Genomic DNA, 21,424 nt, shown 5'->3' on the forward strand with positions numbered 1-21,424 from the left:
CCCACTGGCCCTCAGGCTCAGGGGAAGGCACGACTTTGGCCCAGGATGTACTTTTGACCTCAGAGGAGAGATCCAACTCCTCCATGGCTCTTAGAAGCAACTGCAGTGAAGGGCTAGGAAATAAAGCATCTGTTCCTCCTCCCTGCTCTTTCCTAAACAGCCATGTGGGTGATGGACATCTCAGTGCCACACCTGAGGTGCCCTACGCCCTACAAACTCACGCACAGAAAAAACACCACTTGGGAGACAAAGAGACATCCCAGGATCCCAGCTCTATTCCAGGAGAAAAAAGAGCATGTGCCATACTAGTAGGGCCCTCCTCTGACGCCAGCGGTTGGGCTACACTGGGGCCCTGAGGAGCAGAAGTGGGCCTGGGGTAAGACCAAGAAGGCCTCTCTGGAGGAAATGTCAGCTGGGTTAACCCCCCTCGTGGAAAGAATACAAAGCCTAGAGTCAGTATTTGTCCATTTGCCCACTCATACCACCAAAGGAGAAGGAAGAAGTAATGCCAAGTATCAGGTGCAAGGAGATACTTTATTGTTTTGGGGGGGTCTGGAGGCCTCTAGGCTGGACTGGCCAGGGATCACTGGCATCCCCCGGAACAGGGTGGGGCACCATGGCTCTGTTTGTGGTAGTCAGTGGCTATGTCCCCCACTACACAGAGAAACTCGGAAAAGTCAATCTTCTTATCCTTATTCTTGTCTTTTCCATCAAAGACATTGCATAAGTAATTTTTGCCCCTTCTTTCCTGTGGGGTTAAAAAACATGCAAACAAATGTAAAAACACTGTCCAGGGAGAAGAGGAGAATAGAGACAGATGAAGAGACAACACCTAGGGCTGAACCAAAGGTGTGGTTGGTCAGGTGAGTATATAGAGATGGAGAGATGGGGTCAAGCAGTCAAGCCCTGACTCATCACTGGAGATTTCTGGCCAAAAATGGCAACTTGCATGGGGAGTACACTGTTAAATGATAAGGGGACTCAGACTCATCCACCACCTCCCCTTCAGGCACACTGTCTTCATTCTTCCCCCAGGGGACCAATACAGCCCAGTCAGTTACTCTCCTCATTCTCTAATGCTCTTCACACTTAAATTCCTTCCCATCAAAACCTATCAGTTTGGCCCCATGTATTCTGTTCCTTAGTCTCAATCTGTGCTAATGATTCCTTCCAACAGTTAAATGAAATTAGGGCTATGAATGCACTTTGCCCATATAAAAGATGGTGGCCATGTCCGTAGGGTTCATGATTCCCACCATGTTACCTCTGCTTCCATGGGCAGTGCTAGTTCAGTGGTAGAATTCCCACAGTGGTAGAATTCCCACCTTCCAAACAGGAGACCCAAGTTCAATTCCCCACCAATGTACCTTGGTGCACAGCCACCACTCACCTTGGAGTGAAGGCTTGCATGTTCCTATGATGCTGAAAAGCAGCTAAGAATAACCCCTTCTCTCAGGAGAATGTAAAGACGAGCCTTTAGGAGGAAACCTTTTACCCCAAGACAACCAGACTCTTAGAGGGACTCTCAGTGACCAGTGGAAGGGCAGATGCTTTAGTCTATTCACTGACTTCAAATTATAACACTTTCTTGAGTCTCTAATATGGCCACCACTTTTTCTCATTTTCAAATAAATCATTTCATTTCAACAACGCCACCTCAGGAAATTAAGTTCTATTATCCACTTTTGCAAATGAGAAAAGTAAGGGTTAGACTGTGGTTGATTTGTTCAGGGTCATGCAGCAGGGAGCCCCAGGGGCAGGACAGGTGCCCAGGAGAAAAAAGAGCATGACTCTTTGTCCTGAGCTCTTAGAATCTTTCATTCTGCCTCCACATGGCACTGGCCCTGCCTCAGGCCTGGAGGTAAAATGAGGAGAGAAAGGAGGTATGGAGAGTGAATCAAGGAAGGGCCAGATTCCAGATCGGCCAATCACAAACAGTGCACCCACTTCAAAGCGGGATCCTCAAACATGCCAAAGCCCACGGACTCCATCCACCCACCCCGTCTCCTCCCTGCACACACATACACAGCCTCTTCCTGCCCCACACAAGCCAGACCCCTACTCACACAGTCATTGAGGAAGTTGGGGAAGTTCTCCTTCAGCAGCTTCAACAAGTTTGCCCTATTGATCTTATCATCACGCCCAGTGTATGGATGAAATAGTTCGACCAAGCTCAGTACCAAATTCTCAGCTGGAGTGTGGCATATCTTGACTTTCTCAGCTGCAGTGTTGCTCGTCTTGGCTTTTATTCCAAGACAAGAGTCTACAGACAAGAAATCAAAGAGAGTTTGAAGGACAAGGCCAAGGAGTGAGTGAGGGCTGAGGTAAGACAGAACAAAAGGAACTTCTCTTTCTCAAATGTTGACGTAAATTGGTCTCAGGGAGGGGTGAGTGGAAATGAGTCCTCGGTCCTGGGGGAGTCTGGGAGTAGAGGGAGGGGAACAGTGGAGATTAAGGTTGTGTTAGTGAGGGGCAGGGGCTGACCTGCAAGGGATGGGTATACAATGTCTTCTGGTTCACCCACTTGGGAGCAAGATAACAAAGAGAAGCATCAAATCCCAAGGCAAGACATTCCCATCGAGCAGAGCTTTTGGTCTCCCCATTCTCCCCACTTCCACTTAGGAAATTACCAAGGACCACCAGCCTGAGCAATCAGGTCTAGAATCCTGGGATTCTGGCTTTCCGACACAGTGGTAGAATTCCCACCTTCCCAACAGGAGGCCCAAGTTCAATTCCTCACCACTGTACCTCGGTACACAGCCACCACCAATTCTGACCCCTCCACCCTCCAAGACCTTCCCAGTGTTATTGTGGAAGACCTTGTGCCAAAAGAGTGCACTGAAAACAGGGAGTAAAGAAAACCAAAGGCTACAGAAGGAAGATATTTTTTACCTGACAGTTCTCAGAAAAACACCTAATACCGAGCCAAGAGAAATAACAAGATCATCTAGCCAAGCCAGCCCCCCACTGAGACCGGTGGAGAAGAAGGGATATGGGATTTCCTGGACAAGCCCAAGGTCCCACTCTATTAGTTGCAGAACCCATGCATACTGACTTCCAGGCAAGTTTAATATTCTCCCACAGCTGCAGGCAGCAGAGCAGGTGGGCACCAGGCACGACTCCTAGGAAAGAACAGAGACAGGTGCAGACTCACTAGAACTGAGGATGATCACAGAGGACAGAATTAGTGAGATTGTGCATCTGGACACAAAGCAGGCCCTTTATGCAGCTCAGCCTCAGATCTTCCCAGAGGCTGGGTGCCCTGCGGCAGTCTTCATTAGTTTCCCCAAACATTGCACCACTTTGGGTGGGGAGACACACCGAAGATGCTATACTCAAAACTTCCTTCTAGATATGCTGAGTCTCCAGTACCTATCACTATCAGGCCACATGACCACAATTCTGCCCAGCCCAGGCTACTGGCCAGTAGGAGGAGGCCCCATGCAAGAGAGACGTGGATAGAGTTGAGTACATTGCCATAGCTCAAGGATGATGGAATCTAGGGATCTGGGAGGGAAGAAACACATGTTTGTTCATTCGGTCATTCCACAACGTTCTATCAATGGCTAGTAATAACCGCCTCCTTTTCCAAGTACGGTAAAGAGCCAGGAAGTGGGTTACTGTTTTATGTACATTGCCTCAGAGTCCCATGAGAGCCCTGTGAGTTCACATAAGGCTCTCTACCCCTGTGAGGTAGGTATTTTCCCTTCTTACAGATAAGCAAATTGGAACCGAGGCTGGGATTCTCAAGGTTGCTCAGATAGAATATGACAAAATCAGGATTCAAACCCAGATCTCTCAGACTTCAAAGCCCTCTCGTAATCATACTGACCTCTTGGTGAGCCTCTGATGGTGTTACCGTCTGGACTGGGCAAGGGGTCACACCATTGCCTGCCCTACAGGAGCCCACACTTCAGGACAGGTGACCCTGCACAGAAGCATCCCACAGGTACCTATATCCATGAAACTGTGGCCTCTAGGGGCACAGTGGCAGTGAGTGGGGCCTCTGTGATTCCCAAAGCCCTGGTGGTCACAACTTTCAGGCCATGAGCCTCTCTGCAAGGGCTGTCTGTGGGCACCATTGCCCCAGGAACAAAACCTTTTCCATCAGGGAAGCTCACTATGTTTTAAAAAACACCTTCTCTGACATCATCTTGCCAGATCCTCACAGGAATCCCCAGAGGGAGACTGCAGTTACTTACAGAGTAAGGACTAACACTCAGCCAGAGATGGTCAGTTAGACACTTCAGTATCATCTCACCACACAGCCCCGTGGGGACCCCAGGGGTATGCCAGGAACCACTGTCGAGATCCAAATTCGGCTGTGTGGTCAGTACGGTAATCACTCTCTCAACCTCTCCTATTTGGAGATTGAAATTGGAAAGTCACATTTTTGAGGTTCTTTTGCATCCAGGGCCCAGATATGATTAGGTTGAGAATCTCCAGAGAGATTTAGAAGGTGCAGCAGAGGCAGCTGCAAAGCCAGCTCCAACACGGGTAAGTGTTCACAGAAGCTGTACCCTCAGTGACACTGTCCAGTCATCTGCTTTGTCCAGTCATGGGAGCTGTGGTGGTACCATGCTGGTAGCCGTCCTAGAACTAGTTTTCTAAATTCTGGGTCACAGCCAAGAAGGTTCACCTTACAAGCAACAGTTCTGCAGTGGCTCTCTAACTTCCTCTCCTCTAGCCCTCCAAGGAGTTATAAGCCATTGAAACCCTGGATTAATTGTCTTTCTGCTTAAAATACAGGGAGTGAACCCTCAGGCACCAGAAGAAAGCAAATAGTAAAAATTAGAGAAGAATTAAATGAATTAGAGAACAGAAAAACAACTCAAAGAGTTAACAAGACCAAAAGCTGGTTCTTTGGAAAAAAATAACAAAACTGATAAACCATTGGCCAGACTGACAAAAGAAAAAAAGAGATGAAGCAAATAATCCAAACAACATATGAGATGGCCAATATCACAGCAGACCCAACTGAAATTAAAAGAACGCTATCAGATTGCTACGAAAAATTATACTTCAACAAATTTGAAAACATAGAAGGAATGGATCAATTTCTAGAAACATACTACCTACCTAAACTAACACAGAGGAAGAACAACTAAATACACCCATAACAGAAGACGAAATTGAAAAAGAAATTTCAAAACTCAAAACAAAAAAAAGCCCTGGCCCTGATGGCTTCACTGCAGAGTTCTACCAAACTTTCAGAGAAGATTTCACACCGCTACTACTAAAGCTATTTTAGAGCATAGAAAAGGATGGAATACTTAAAAACTCATTCTAGGAAGCCAGCATATCCCTGATACCAAAACCAGGTAAAGACCACAAAAAAGAAAATTACAGACCTATATCCCTCATACCAGGTATGCAGAGATGGTTCAACATTAGAAAAACAGTTAATGTGATTCATCATATAAATAAAAGAGAAAAACCACATGATTTTATCAATTAATGCAGAAAAGGCATAGGACAAAGTTCAACACCCATTCATGATAAAAACTTAGCAAAATAGAAATAGAAGAAAAATTCCTTAACATAATAAAGGACTTTTATACAAACCCAACAGATGACATCATCCTAAATGTTGAGATTCTGAAAGCATTACCCTTGACAACGGGAAACACACAAGGATGCCCTTTATCAACACTCTTTTTTTTTTTTATTAATAATTTTTATTCTGCTTTAAGTGAAAGTTTACGAGTCAAGTCAGTCTGTCCCATATAAGCTTATATACACCTTACTCCATACTCCCACTTACTCTCCCCCTAATGAGTCAACCCGCTCCCTCCTTCCAGTCTCTCCTTTCATGAGGGTTTTGCCAGTTTCTAACCCTCTCTACCCTCCCATCTCCCCTCCAGACAGGAGACGCCAACACAGTCTCAAGTGTCCACCTGATACAAGTAGCTCACTCTTCATCAGCATCTCTCTCCAGCCCATTGTCCAGTCCCTTCCATGTCTTATGAGTTGTCTTCGGGAATGGTTCCTGTCCTGGGCCAACAGAAGCTTTGGGGACCATGACCGCCGGGATTCTTCTAGTCTCAGTCAGACCATTAAGTCTGGTCTTATTGTGAGAATTTGGGGTCTACATCCCACTGTTCTCCTGCTCCCTCAGGGGTTCTCTGTTCTGTTTCTTGTCAACGCAGTCATGGGTTGTGGCCAGGCACCATCTAGTTCTTCTGGTCTCAGGATGATGTAAGTCTCTGGCTCATGTGGCCCTTTCTGTCTCTTGGGCTCATAGTTATCATGTGACCTTGGTGTTCTTCATTCTCCTTTGCTCCAGGTGGGTTGAGACCAATTCATGCATCTTAGATGGCCGCTTGTTAGCATTTAAGGCCCCAGACGCCACAGTTCAAAGTGGGATGCAGAATGTTTTCATAATAGAATTATTTTGCCAATTGATTTAGGAGTCCCATTAAGCCATAGTCCCCAAACCGCAGCCCTTGCTCCGCTGACCATCAAAACATGCAGTTTATCCCGGAAACTTCTTTGCTTTTGGTCCAGTCCAGTTGAGCTGACCTTCTGTGTATTGAGTGTTGTCCTTCCCTTCACCTAAAGCAGTTCTTATCTACTAACTAATCAGTAAATAACCCTCTCCCACCCTCCCTCCCCCCTCCCCGTAACCACAAAAGTATGTGTTCTGCTCAGTTTATACTCTTATAATAATGGTCTTATACAATATTTGTCCTTTTGCCTCTGACTAATTTCACTCAGCATAATGCCTTCCAGGTTCCTCCATGTTATGATATGTTTCATAGATTCATCACTGTTCTTTATCGATGAGTAGTATTCCATTGTGTGAATATACCATAATTTCTTTCACCATTCATCCGTTGATGGACACCTTGGTTGCTTCCAGCTTTTTGCTATTTTAAACAGTGCTGCAATAAACATGGGTGTGCATATATCTGTTCGTGTGAAGGCTCTTATTTCTCTAGGGTATATTCCGAGGAGTGGGATTTCTGGGTTGTATGGTAGTTCTATTTCTAACTTTTTAAGAAAACGCCAGATAGATTTCCAAAGTGCTTGTACCATTTTACATTCCCACCAGCAGTGTATAAGAGTTCCAATCTCTCCGCAGCCTCTCCATCATTTATTATTTTGTGTTTTTTCGATTAATGCCAGCCTTGTTGGAGTGAGATGGAATCTCGTCATAGTTTTAATTTGCATTTCTCTCTTTTTTTTTAATGGCTAATGATAGAGAACATTTTCTCATGTATCTGTTAGCTGCCTGAATATCTTCTTTAGTGAAGTGCGTGTTCATATCCTTTGCCCACTTTTTGATTGTGTTGTTTGTCTTTTTGCGGTTCAGTTTTAACAGAATCATATAGATTTTTTTTTTATATATAAATTTTAGAGATCAGGCGCTGGTCAGAGATGTCATAGCTGAAAATTTTTTCCAATCTGTAGGTGGTCTTTTTACTCTTTTGGTGAAGTCTTTAGATGAGCATAGGTGTTTGATTTTTAGGAGCTCCCAGTTATCTCGTTTCTCTTCGTCATTTTTGGTAATGTTTTGTATTCTGTTTATGCCTTGTATTAGGGCTCCTAACGTTGTCCGTATTTTTTCTTCCATGATCTTTACTGTTTTAGTCTTTATGTTTAGGTCTTTGATCCACTTGGAGTTAGTTTTTGTGCATGGTGTGAGGTATGGGTCTTGTTTCGTTTCTTTGCAAATGGATATCCAGTTATGCCAGCACCGTTTGTTAAAAAAGACTATCTTTTCCCCAATTAACTGACACTGGGCCTTTGTCAAATATCAGCTGCTCATATGTGGATGGATTTATATCTGGGTTCTCAATTCTGTTTCATTGGTCTATGTGCCTGTTGTTGTACCAGTACCAGGCTGTTTTGACTACTGTGGCTGCATAATAGGTTCTAAAAATCAGGTAGAGTGAGGCCTCCCACTTTCTTCTTCTTTTTCAGTAATGCTTTACTTACCTGGGGCTCCTTTCCCTTCCATATGAAGTCGGTGATTTGTTTCTCCATCACTTTAAAAAATGTCATTGGAATTTGGATCAGAAGTGCATTGTATGCACAGATGGCTTTTGGTAGAATAGACATTTTTACTATGTTAGGTCTTCCTATCCATGAGCAAGGTATGTTTTTCCACTTATGTAGGTCCTTTTTAGCTTCTTGCACTAGCACTTTGTAGTTTTCTTTGTATAGGTCTTTTACTTCTTTGGTAAGATTTATTCCTAAGTATTTTATCTCCTTGGGGGCTACTGTGAATGGTATTGATTTGGTTATTTCCTCTTCGATGTTCTTTTTTGTTGATGTAGAGGAATCCAAGTGATTTTTATATGTTTATCTTGTAACCTGAGACTCTGCCAAACTCTTCTATTAGTTTCAGTAGTTTTCTGGAGGATTCCTTAGGGTTTTCTGTGTATAAGATCAGGTCATCTGCAAATAGAGATCATTTTACTTCCTCCTTGCCAATCCGGATGCCCTTTATTTCTTTGTCTAGCCTAATTGCTCTGGCGAGGACCTCTAGCACATGTTGAATAAGAGCGGTGATAAAGGGCATCCTTGTCTGGTTCCCGTTCTCAAGGGAAATGCTTTCAGGCTCTCTCCATTTAGAGTGATGTTGGCTGTTGGCTTTGTATAGATGCCCTTTATTATGTTGAGGAATTTTCCTTCAATTCCTATTTTGCTGAGAGTTTTTATCATGAATGGGTGTTGGACTTTGTCAAATGCCTTTTCTGCATCAATTGATAAGATCCTGTGGTTTTTGTCTTTTGTTTTATTTCTATGGTGGATTACATTAATGGTTTTTCTAATATTACACCAGCCTTGCATACCTGGTATAAATCCCACTTGGCTGTGGTGGATTATTTTTTTGATACGTTGTTGAATTCTATTGGCTAGAATTTTGTTGAGGATTTTTGCATCTATGTTCATGAGGGATATAGGTGTGTAATTTTCTTTTTTTGTGGTGTCTTTACCTGGTTTTGGTATCAGGGATATGGTGGCTTCATAGAATGAGTTAGGTAGTATTCCGTCATTTTCTATGCTTTGAAATACCTTCAGTAGTAGTGGTGTTAACTCTTCTCTGAAAGTTTGGTAGAACTCTGCAGTGAAGCCATCCAGGCCAGGGCGTTTTTTGTTGGGAGTTTTTTTATTACCTTTTCAATCTCTTTTTTTTTTTTTATGGGTCTATTTAGTTGTTCTACTTCTGATTGTGTTAGTTTAGGTAGGTAGTGTTTTGTTAGAGTACAATTTTTCATAATAATCTGATATGATTCTTTTAATTTCAGTTCGGTCTGTTGTGATATGGCCCATCTCGTTTCTTATTCAGGTTATTTGTTTCCTTTCCTGTATTTCTTTAGTCAGTCTGGCCAATGGTTTGTCAATTTTGTTAATTTTTTCAGAGTACCAACTTTTGGCTTTGTTAATTCTTTCAGTTGTTTTTCTGTTCTCTAATTCATTTAGTTCAGCTCTAATTTTTATTATTTGTTTTCTTCTGGTGCCTGATGGATTCTTTTGTTGCTCGCTTTCTATTTCTTCCAGTCGTAGGGACAGTTCTCTGATTTTGGCTCTTTCTTCTTTATGTATGTGTACATTTATCCATATAAATTGACCTCTGAGCACTGCTTTTGCTGTGTCCCAGAGGTTTTGATAGGAAGTGTTTTCATTCTTGTTGCATTCTATGAATTTCTTTATTTCCTCCTTAATGTCGTCTATAACCCAGTCTTTTTTGAGCAGGGTATTGTTCAGTTTCCAAGTATTTGATTTCTTTTCCCTAATTTTATCGTTATTGATTTCCACTTTTATGGCCTTGTGGTCTGAGAAGATGCTTTGTAATATTTCGATGTTTTGGAATCTGGAAAGGTTTGTTTTATGACCTAATATGTGGTCTATTCTAGAGAATGTTCCATGTGCGCTAGGAAAAAAAAGTATGCTTTGCAGCTGTTGGGTGGAGTGTTCTGTATAAGTCTATGAGGTCAAGTTGGTTGATTGTAGCAATTAGGTCTTCCGTGTCTCTATCGAACTTCTTACTGGAAGTCCTATCCTCTTCCAAAAGTGGTGTGTTGAAGTCTCGTACTATAATTGTGGAGGTGTCTATCTCACTTTTCAGTTCTGTTAAAGTTTGTTTTATGTATCTTGCAGCCCTATCATTGGGTGCATAAATATTTAATATGGTTATATCTTCCTGGTCAATTGTCCCTTTAATCATTATGTAGTGTTCTTCTTTATCCTTTGTGGTGGATTTAACTTTAAAGTCTATTTTGCCAGAAATTAATATTGCTACTCCTGCATTTTTTTTGCTTCTTGTTTGCTTGATATGTTTTTTTCCATCCTTTGAGTTTTAGTTTGTTTGTGTCTCTAAGTCTAAGGTGTGTCTCTTGTAGGCAGCATACAGACGGATCGTGTTTCTTTATCCAGTCTGAGGGTCTCTGTCTCTTTATTGGTGCTTTTAGTCCATTTACATTCAGCGTAATTATAGATAAGTATGTGTTTAGTACTGTCATTTTGATGCCTTTTTGTGTGTGTTGTTGACAATTTCATTTTTCCACTTACTTTTTTGTGCTGAGACATTTTTCTTTGTAGATTGTGTGTTCCTCATTTTCATAGTAGTTGAATTTATGTTTGCTGAGTCATTATGTTTTTCTTGGTTTTCATTTTGAGTTATGGAATTGTCATACCTCTTTGTGGTTACCTTAATATTTACCCCTATTTTTCTAAGTAAAAACCTAACATGTATTGTCCTATATTGCCCTGTTTTCCTCTCCATATGGCAGTTCTATGCCTCCTGTATTTGGTCCCTCTTTTTGATTATTGTGATCTTTTACATATTGACTTCAATGATTCCCTGTTTTAAGCTTTTTTTTAATTAATCTGAATTTGTTTTTGTGATTTCCCTATTTGAGTTGATATCAGGATGTTCTGTTCTGTGACCTTGTGTTGTGCTGGTATCTGATATTATTGATTTTCTGACCAATTTCCTTTGGTATTTCTTGTAGCTTTGGTTTGGTTTTTGCAAATTCTCTAAGCTTGTGTTTATCTGTCAATGTTTTAATTTCACCTTCATATTTGATAGTTTTGCTGGATGTATGATCCTTGGCTGGCAGTTTTTCTCCTTCAGTGTTCTATATATGTCATCCCATTGCCTTCTTGACTGCATGGTTTCTGCTGAGTAATCTGAACTTATTCTTTTTGATTCTTCTTTGTAGGAGACCTTTTTTTCATCCCTGGCTGCTTTTAAAATTTTCTCTTTATCTTTGGTTTCGGAAAGTTTGATGATAATATGTCTTGGTGATTTTCTTTTTGGATCAATCTTAAATGGGGTTCAATGAGCATCTTGGATAGATACCCTTTCGTCTTTCATGATGTCAGGAAAGTTTTCTGTCAACAGATCTTCAACTATTCTCTCTGTATTTTCTATTATACTTCCCTGTTCTGAAACCCCAATCACACACAAGTTATTCTTCTTGATAGAGTCCCACATGATTCTAAGGGTTTCTTCATTTTTTCAAATTCTTTTATCTGATTTTTTCTTCAGCTATATTGGTGTCAAATCCCTTATCCTCCAGGTCACCCACTCTGCATTCCAATTGCTCGATTCTGCTCCTCTGACTTCCTATTGAGTTGTCTAATTCTGTAATTTTACTCTTAAACTTTTGGATTTCTGAATGCGGTCTCTCTATGGATTCTTGCAGCTTATTAATTTTTCCACTATGTTCTTGAATAATCTTTTTGATTTCTTCAACTGCTTTATCAGTGTGTTCCTTGGCTTTTGCTGTAGATTGCCTTGATTCATTTATGAGGTCATCCCTGATGTCTTGAAAGTTTCTATAAATTAGATTTTTTTATTCTACATCTGGCAATGACAGAACCGTATCTTCATTTGGGAAAGATTTTGATTCTTTAATTTGGGGAGTTCTAGAAGCAATCATGGTAGGTTTCTTTATGTGGTTTGTTTTTCAACACTCTTATTCAACATTGTGCGGAGTTCAAGACAGAGGAATATAGCTAGGTAAAGAAATAAAGGTCATCGAGATAGGTAAGAAAGAAATAAAAGTATCCCTATTTGCAGATAACATGATGGAAAACCCTAAAGAATCCTCAAGGAAACTACTGAAACTAATACAAGAATTCAGCAGAGTGTAATGTTACAAGATAAATATTCAAAAAAATGAGATGGATTCCTCTACACCAACAAAAAGAGCACTGAGGAGGAAATCACCAAATCAATACAATTTGCAATAGCCCCCAAGAAGATAAAATACATAGAGAATAAATCCTGCCAGAGATGTAAAAGACCTATACGAAGAAAACTACATGACTCTGCTGCAAGAAACCAAAAGAGACCTAAACAAGTGGAAAAACATGCTCTCTTCATGTATACAAAAACTTAACATTGTAAAAATGTTTATTCTACCGAAATTCATCTATAGATACAATGCAATTCTGATCCAAATTCCAAAGACATTTTTTAAAGAAATGGAGAAACAAATCACCAACTTCGTATGGAAGGGAAAGAGGTCCTGGATAAGTAAAGCAACACTGAAAAGGAAGAACAAAGTGGGAGGCCTCACTCTACCTGATTTTAGAACCTATTGTACTGCCACAGTAGTCAAAACAGCCTGGTACTGGTACAACAACAGATATATAGACCAATGGTACAGAATTGAGAACCCAGATTTAAATCCTTCCACATATGAGCAGCTAATATTTGACAAAGGCCCAAAGTCAGCTAATTAGGGAAAAGGCAGTCTTTTTAATAAGTGATGATGGCATAACTGGATATCTATCTGCAAAAAAAATGAAACAAGACCCATACCTCACACCATGCACAAAAAAAGACTCAAAATGGACCAAAGACCTAAATATAAAATCTAAAACAATAAAGATCATGGAAGAAAAAATAGGTACAAACCTAGGAGCTCTAATACATGCATAAACAGTACACAAAACACTACTAACAATGCAGAAGAATAACTAGAAAACTGGGAGCTCCTATAAATCAAACACCTATGTTCATCCAAAGACTGCACCAAAAGAATAAAAAGACCACCTACAGACTGGGAAAAAGTTTTTAGCTATGACATTTCTGATAAGCGCCTGATCTCTAAAGTCTACATGGTACTGCAAAAACTCAACTACAAAAAGACAAATACCCAAATTAAAAAATGGGCAAAAGACATGAACAGACACGTCACCACAGAAGGCCTTCAGGTAGCTAACAGATATATGAGGAAATGTGCATGATCATTAGCCATTAGAGAAATGCAGATCAGAACTACAATGAGATTTCATTTCACTCCAGAAAGGTTGGCGTTAATCCAAAAACCACAAAACAATAAATGTTGGAGAGGCTCTGGAGAGATGGGAACACTTATACACTGCTGATGGGAAAGAAAAATGGTACAACCCCTTTGGAAATCAATTTGGCGCCTCCTTAAACGGCTAAAAATACAACTACCATAAGATCCAGCAATTCCACTCCTTGGAATATATCCTACAGTAATAAGAGCCTTTACACGAACGGATATATGCACACCCATATGCATTGTAGCACTGTTTACAATAGCAAAAAGAAGGAAGCAACCAAGGTGCCCATCAACTGAGGAATGCATGAATAAATTATGGTCTATTCACACAATGGAATCCTACACATCAGTAAAGAACAATGATGAGTCCATGAAACATTTCATAACATGGAGGAACCTGGAAGACATTCTGCTGAGTGAAATTAGCCAGTTGCAAAAGGATAAATATTGTGTAAGACCAGTATTATAAGAACTGGGGAGATAGTTGAAACAGAGAAGAAAACATTCTTTGATGGTTACGAGGGGGCGTGAGGGAAGGAGGACAGAGGTATTCACTAATTAAACAGTCGGTAACTTTTATTTCAGGTGAAGGGAAAAACAACACACAATACAGGACAGGTCAACACAACTAGACTAAGCCAAAAACAAAGACGTTTCCTGAATAAACTGACACTTCAAAGGCCAGCATAGCAGGGACGAGCGTTTTGGGACCATAGTTTCAAGTGACATCTAAGTCAATTGGTATGATACAATCTATTATGAAAACATTCTGCATCCCGCTTTGAAGAGTGGCGTCTGGGGACTTATACACTAGTAAGCGGCCATATAAGATGCATCAATTTGTCTCAACCCACCTGGAACAAGGAAGAATGAAGAACACCAAAGATACAAGGTAATTATGAACCCAAGAGACAAGAATGACCACATAAACCAGAGACTACATCAGCCTGAGACCAGAAGAACTAGATGGTGCCCAGCCACAACCAATGACTGCCCTGACAAGAAAAACAACAGAGAACCCCTGAGGGATGCGGAGAGCAGTGGGATGAAAATCACAAATTCTCATAAAAAGACCAGACTTAATGGTCAGACTGAGATTAGAAGGATCCGAAAGGTCATCATCCACAGACCTTTTGTTAGCCCAAGGCAGGAACCATTCCCCAAGCCAACTCTTCAGACAGGGATTGGACTGGACTGTGGGATAGAAAATGATACTGATAAAGAATGAGCTTCTTGGATCAAGTAGACATGTGAGACAATGCTGGCATCTCCTGTCTGGAGGAGAGATGAGAGGCCAGAGGAGACCAAAAGGTGGCCAAATGAACACAAGGAGAGAGACTAGAAGGAAGGAGTGTGCTATCTCATTAAGGAGAGAGCAATTAAGAATGTAAAGCAAGGTGTATACAAATTTTTGTGTGACAGACTGACTCAACTGGTAAACTTTCAATTAAAGTACAATAAAAACTGATTAAAAAAATACATATATATACATAGGGAGTGATTTCTGTCTTCTGCACTAAACCCTGACGGTTGCCAATGGTGACTGCAGACTCCCAGGCTCTTAAATGTGCCTGGAGACATGGGACTGAGTGAGGTGACCTCCCAGCCCTGTGACTCATGGCTTCCTATGGAGGAAGGGAATGAAGACAAATCATAGAGTCTTTAGCATCTGTCCTCCATCCTCTATGCAAAGCATTCCCATTAAAGTCTGTGCAATGCCTTTGGCACCAAGATGTTCCTGCTTGCTGCAGAAGAGCTGGAGTGGGAAGCAGGAGCTGGCAGTCAGAAGGAGAGTCCCTGGGGACACGCTGAGGAAAGGCTGCACTAAATCACTGAAGTTTACTCTTTGCCTCTTACCCCTGCCCCTAAAATTCCCCACAGGAGATCTTAGACCATTCAGACTGTTCCCCACAAATGTTCCTAGTACCATCACAGAAAAAAACAAACCAGTTTCCATCGAGTTGAGTCTGACTCATGGCAAGCCCATGTACATCAGAATAGAACTGCTCCATAGGGTTTTCATGGCTATGACCGTTCGGAACAAGATCTCCAGGCTTTTCTTCCAAGATGCCTCTGGGAAGGTGCTAATCTCCAATCCTTCAATTCGTGGCCAAGAACTTGACCATTTGAGCCATCCTGGGACCCTTAATACTGCTCCTAGGAAACCCTGGTGGTGTACTGGTTAAGAACTATGCCTGCTAACCAAAAGGTCTGCAGTTCAAATCCGACAGGCACTCCTTGGAAACCCTGTGGGGCAGTTCTACTTGCTATGAGTCACAATCCACTCAATGGCAACGGGTTTGCTTTTGTTTTTGTTTTAGGATGGGGCTTATTCCCAGGCTTTTCACATTCCCCAGTCAGCCTCTCTTTCAGTCCTCAGTGAAACTTACCAGCTTTCTGGACTTACCCCTTTCTCTCATGCACTTGTCTCATACCCAGAAATTCCCCACAGCGTTCCTTGAAAATGTATCTACACCTTTCTGCTACTACCCCAAGCAGGAACTCTCACCAGCCTGGCCCACCACCCCAACCAGCTGCAGTCTGGGTCTCTGCCTCCATCTCCACCCACCATCCCATTGGCATCAGATCTCTCTTGATCACTGGTTAAAGCCAGTCATTATAGTTTTTAAATCCATCAGTTAAAGACATGCAAAAATTAGTTTTAATCATTGCCCACGGGGAGAAGGACTGAGTAGGTGGGAACAAGGGGAAAAACAATTGAATTTTACATTGAAAAACTTTTTGTGCATTTTGAATGCTGTATCATAACCAATATGATTTCATTGTATTTTAATTGACATTTGCTCATTTTGAATCATAAGTGCGGAGCAATGGAGTGATAATCACCCTTGGTTTATGACGTATTACCAACATTGCTACATGACAGTTCCTCCTTTTGGTTATTTTTTAAATTTTTCTCCATTCCCAATTCCCTCTCTCACTACACACCTATCATGTTTAATATGTATCTATTTGTCTGCATGTTTACTTAATGTGTATTGTTGTTTCACGTGTGAATTTCAGTTGGCGTGAAATTAAGAAAATTATTTCTGATGTGTTTTATATCTTTCTGGTTTCTATTTTCTTTCACCCAATAGATTCTTTTTAATACATTCGGTTGCCACTTGTACACTGTAAAAGACACAAGTTAGGTGTCAATCCAGCTCCCCTCAGCCCTGCCCATCCCCCACACCACGGCCACGTGCCTTTCTTTCTGGCCTGGATGGTACTAGTGATGGCTCATGCCATTTCCAAACCCCAACTACCATTGTTGGGTCCTCTTGCAACTACACTACTTTTCTCAGCCTCCCTGAAAGGCAATGGCCAGGTTTTCAACATGGCCTCGATCAGGGTCTATGTGGTGGGAGCTCCACCAACCCCAGTGCCCAGGTATGACCAGGCTGGATCTACAAAGGTCCTGGTTTTCTTAGTGGTTGTCCCAAAACCAAAAACAACCAAACCAAGTGCCGTCAAGTCAATTCCGACTCATAGCGACCCTATAAGACAGAGTAGAACTGCCCGATAAAATTTCCAAGGAGCGCCTAGCAGATTCAAACTGCCGACCCTTTGGTTAGCACTTAACCACTACACCACCGGGGTTTCCTGTGGTCACCCCAGGAGGGGAAAAAGTAGAACTGCAAACAGGAGAAAGGTAAACTGCAGTGATTCAGTACAGCTGTTCCTCAGTGTGTCCGCAGGGACTCTCCTTCTGACCCCCAGCTCCCGCTCCCTACTCCAGCTTTCTGCACCAGGCTGGAACGCATCAGAGCCAAGGGCATTGCACAGACTCTCATGGGAATGCTTTGCATAGAGGAAGAGGGACAGATACTATAGACTCTATGACTTCTCTTCACTCTTCTCCGTCATATGGACCCAAGAGTCACAGGACTGCGTGGTCACCTTGTCCAGTCCCATGTCTCCAGGTGCATTTAAGAGCGTGGGAGTCTGCAGTCACCATTGGCAACTGTCAAGTTTAGTGCAGAAGACAGACACCACGGCCTATACCTTAAGCAGAAAGACAATGAATCAAGGGACTCAAGGGCTTACACCTCTTTGGAGAGCTGGAGGAGAGGAAGTTAGAGATCCACTGCAGAACTATTGCTTGCAAGGTGAAGCTTCCTGGTTGTGACCCAGAATTTAGAAAACTGGTTCTATGACGGCTACCATCATGGCACCACCACAGCTCCCATGCCCACAAAGCAGATGACTGGGCAGTGTTGCTGGGGGTCCACCTACGACAAACACGCACGTGTGTTGGGGCTTTGCAACCCCTGTGCAAAGCTGAAGTGTGGGGGAGTTAAAGTCTTATGAGGCAGACATAAACTGACAAGAGACAAAAAAGAAGAAATTGGCACATAAATCACTCACTTTTCCACCCCATACCCATCCCTGCCAGACTGTTCCAAGATGTAGTGCTCGCATATGACCTCTCTGGAGACATCCTCTGTGACCAAGCACCCAGCCCTGTTTTCTAAAGAAGCAGTGGTTAGCTCAGTAATGCACCACACTATTTATGCTGTCCCTTCTTTCCTTCTTACTTCTATTCCCTTCTCTCTTGTTTCCCTGGAATGATACATACACAAAGACACACACACACACTGGGAGTTCAAATGCTACAACAGTTGCTCCATATGCAGGTGATGATACCTATAAGGACAGTAGCATGAGGAGGCTTCTTTTTACATAATTGGAGGTTTTGATAAAAGAAAATAATAGGCATGCAGCAAAAGACAAGTACCTCTAGGGTACCATTTAAGAAGACTTTAATCTCCTACAGCTGCAGGGCATACTGTGTGCAAAACTGAGGCCCAGTACCTGATTATAATGGTGACAGAGCTGTAAGGAGACTAAACGTATAGTGTTTGACTTGTATATCAAGGTCAGAGGCCTGATTAGGAAAGATAAGAACCCTGAGAGCTGGGATGGGGCATTTGGATGATGATGTTGTTGTTGCTAGGTGCCCTAGAGTTGGTTCCAACTCATAGCAACCGTATGCACAACAGAACAAAACACTGCCCACTCCTGAACCATCCTTACAATCGTTGTTATGCTTGAACTCATTGTTGCAGCCACTGTGTCAACCCACCTCGTTCAGTGTCTTCGTTTTTTCCACTGACCCTGTACTCTACCAAGCATAATGTTCTGCTCCAGGAACTGATCCCTCCTGACAACATGTCCAAAGTATGTAAGACACAGTCTCGCCATCCTTGTTTCTAAGGAACATTCTGTTTGTACTTCTTCCAAGACAGGTTTTTCCATTCTTTTGCCAGTCCATGGTATGTCCAATATTCTTCGCCAACACCACAATTCAGAGACGTCAATTCTTCTTCACTCTTCCGTATTCATTGTCCAGCTTTCACATGCTTATGATGCAACTGAAAATACCACGGCTAGGGTATTTGGATGATCCCACCCAGTGCCCTCGAGTCGATTCCAACTCATAGCGACCCCATAGGATGAAGTAGAACTGCCCCAGATCCTCCCAAATTACTCTGATCCTTTCTTCTTGCCAGAAAAGAACTGCCTTCCCGTCCCTGAAGACCAGGCAATGACCTCATCTAAAGCAGGTGCCTCCCAGACGCTTGTTCCCCAAGAAAGTTATTTTACTACACCTCGTTGCTGCAAGCCAATAACCAGAGCCAGGCCTAAACACAATCTGAAGTACAAGCCCTGCTCTGGTTAAAAAAAAATAGTCTGAATGCAAAACGAATTTCAGAACCTCATTACCATGAACCAGCAGGAAGAAATGGAGCATATGAGAATCTTGACAGTGTTAGACGAGGCAGGTGAGATAAAGGGTTGAATAAAAGAGATTTCACTCACATGGGGGCACTAGTCCATGACGTGGGATTCAATATTTAGGAAAGGACATCTTTGGTTGGTCCAAACAGTTTGCTAGAATGAATCCTTGATGTTTGGTTACAATGCAGTAAATATATAGGTACAAATCCAACGAAATATACGTAAGACCTCTATAATAAAAACTACAAATTTTATTCAGAGAAGTCACAGAGGACTTAGGTTAAAAAAAAGAAATATGCCATATTCATGAATTTTTAAAGATTCTATCTTATAAAAATGACAGTTCTCTTCAAATTGATTTACAGACTGAATGTAGTACCAGTCAAAATTTCAACAGGGAGGGAGCAAGAGAAGGCAGGGAGGTCCTTCAGACTGCAATACAGATTTGACACCTGCGAAGAAAAGGGGGAAGGAAGGAGGATTGGGTAGAAAGGGTCTCAGCCTGCAGTACAGTTCCAAGAAAGGCTCAGCCAAGCCTATGGGGAGTCCACAACCCAAAGCTGTCCAATGAGAAACTCCACATATTTCACGATAGCCCTGCCTTAGTATGTTTTCCACACTCACTCATTGGCTGAGAAAAGCCTTCAGGAAGCATGGCCTCAGTGCAAGTGTAGTGGTGGTTTTAGAGGGGCAGCAGCTGGGACTGTCACACAACTATGCAGGAGATCCAATGGGCATATTTTTTATGACCTCCACAGTCCACCCCTTGCCCTATACAGATTTACTCTTCCATACTGGTCAATGGAGAAGACCTCCATGGTTCCCATGGGCCCCTTTTCCTGAAGAAAAAACTCAGAAGAATGAATGAATTACAGCCCCCATCACTGTCTCTAGTCTCAGGGACACAAAGTGTACACATATTCTCTTAATTCTCCACTACGCATTCTGAATTCTCCTTATCTTTAGTTATTACCTTGGCAGGTCTTGATGGGTTTCCTAATGGTGTGGCTCAAATCCTAATTTCAGAGGAGTGTGAGCCCTAGGCTATCATATTGTTCTCAGACTAGACTTGCGACATATGTCTCTTCACAGCTACACTGGGGCTAGGAGGTGACCAGGTGAGTCACCTGGGTTCCACACAAACTCCTCCCTGCCTTTCTTGTATAACAGCAGCCCTATTTCCTCCTGTTGATCAGGATCAATTAAGCCTGCCATGATGGTGACTTATCTTCTCCCCTGTTGGTCCCGGGACACAGGGAGCTTCTTTGGTGGCAGCTGTAACTTGTGGCTGAATGAGACCATTGCTGTGTCCTCTGGCAAGCATGTGCCACCTCTGGGACCAGGGCATTTAACCCTACAGAATCCAGAGTTACAGGAATAAGAAGCACAAACTCCCTAAATGGGTCATTGGGAGTGATGACAACTGGGGACAACCATGAATCTTAGCTAAGGAGAGAGAAAGATTTAAGGCATATTTTCCATCCTGTACTATGGTACTCCATCCATTCAGATTCCTGTCTCTAAGCTGGTGCTTCAGCTGTGCCCTTAGAAGGTTGTTTCAGTGCTCTTTGAACCTGGAATTTCTGGATGGTGTGGCGTGTGATACTAACATGTTCTGGATTCACTCCTGCACCTATTTCACTGTAATGTTGAGTTCCCTGAATAGATTCCATCCCTATGGGTCAGGCATTCCATAAACCCCTAGAAAGTGGTGATGGTTGAGGCTCTGTAGACAGAAAAGGAAAATTCGTATGGAAAAAATATGCATATGTCTGTGAGAACAATCACTGGTCTTTTCAGGATAGAAGGAGCACTCTGTAGTTCATTTGCCTCTAAGTGGCTGCATACTGGTCTTCTCAAGGAATAGGTCCTTATCAGGAGCTCATCACTGGTTTCTGCTGATGAAAAGTTAGATATTCAGAGGCAGCAGTAGCTAGGTAAGTCTTGGTAACTGAGAGTCCTTGTTGTGGGATTCACTTGTACCTCTATCTCTGCCACTCTGGCCACTCCATCAAGTTCAGGGGTAGCCAAAGGCAAAGCTAGTTAATGTCAGTTGGCCAAGTCATTTTGTCTACTTGGTTGTTCAGTGACTTTTCTCTACTGGGTGCTTTCTGGTGAGTGAAAAAGTGTAATATAAAAATCTTCACACTCCATGCCTACCTCCGTATATCAACCCACATGCCTCTATTCCATGATTCCTTTTATTTGATCTTCTAGTTCTTTTCCTTCCAGGCACTGACCAGACATCCAGGTCATCGGCTTCTGCCAGGAATCTGAATATATTCTCACTTCAGGATAATTATCTTCCAAGTCAAGTGAATGACAAGGTGCTCAAAAGTTTATCCACTGGGAAGAAATTTCCCTCTGACTGTCTTTTAAGAATGTGGCTGTAATACAGCTGCTATCCA

At 42.3% G+C, this 21,424-nt stretch overlaps 1 protein-coding gene across 1 annotated transcript; it reads right to left on the bottom strand.

The window, feature by feature from the left end:
• Positions 1-583: 583 nt before the first annotated feature.
• Positions 584-17,189, bottom strand: LOC126071483 (protein S100-A7-like). Its single transcript, XM_049875676.1, has 3 exons — positions 17,129-17,189; positions 2,067-2,263; positions 584-748 (listed from the first exon to the last, which is right to left on the bottom strand). Exons 1-3 carry the CDS (start codon positions 17,187-17,189, stop codon positions 584-586), a joined length of 423 nt encoding a protein of 140 aa, XP_049731633.1.
• Positions 17,190-21,424: the final 4,235 nt, after the last annotated feature.

The sequence above is a fragment of the Elephas maximus genome, chromosome 3, assembly GCF_024166365.1.
Source record: "Elephas maximus indicus isolate mEleMax1 chromosome 3, mEleMax1 primary haplotype, whole genome shotgun sequence".
NCBI lineage: Eukaryota > Metazoa > Chordata > Mammalia > Proboscidea > Elephantidae > Elephas > Elephas maximus.

Excerpts from the sequence above, each read along its gene's own strand:
- LOC126071483 (XM_049875676.1), bottom strand. The coding sequence starts at position 17,189 with ATGGGACTGGACAAGGTGACCACGCAGTCCTGTGACTCTTGGGTCCAT. Across the intron at positions 2,264-17,128 it reads GGTCCATATGACGGAGAAGA|ACTCTTGTCTTGGAATAAAA; the intron begins GTGAAGAGAAGT and ends TCTTGTCTGTAG. Across the intron at positions 749-2,066 it reads CCAACTTCCTCAATGACTGT|GAAAGAAGGGGCAAAAATTA; the intron begins GTGAGTAGGGGT and ends TTAACCCCACAG.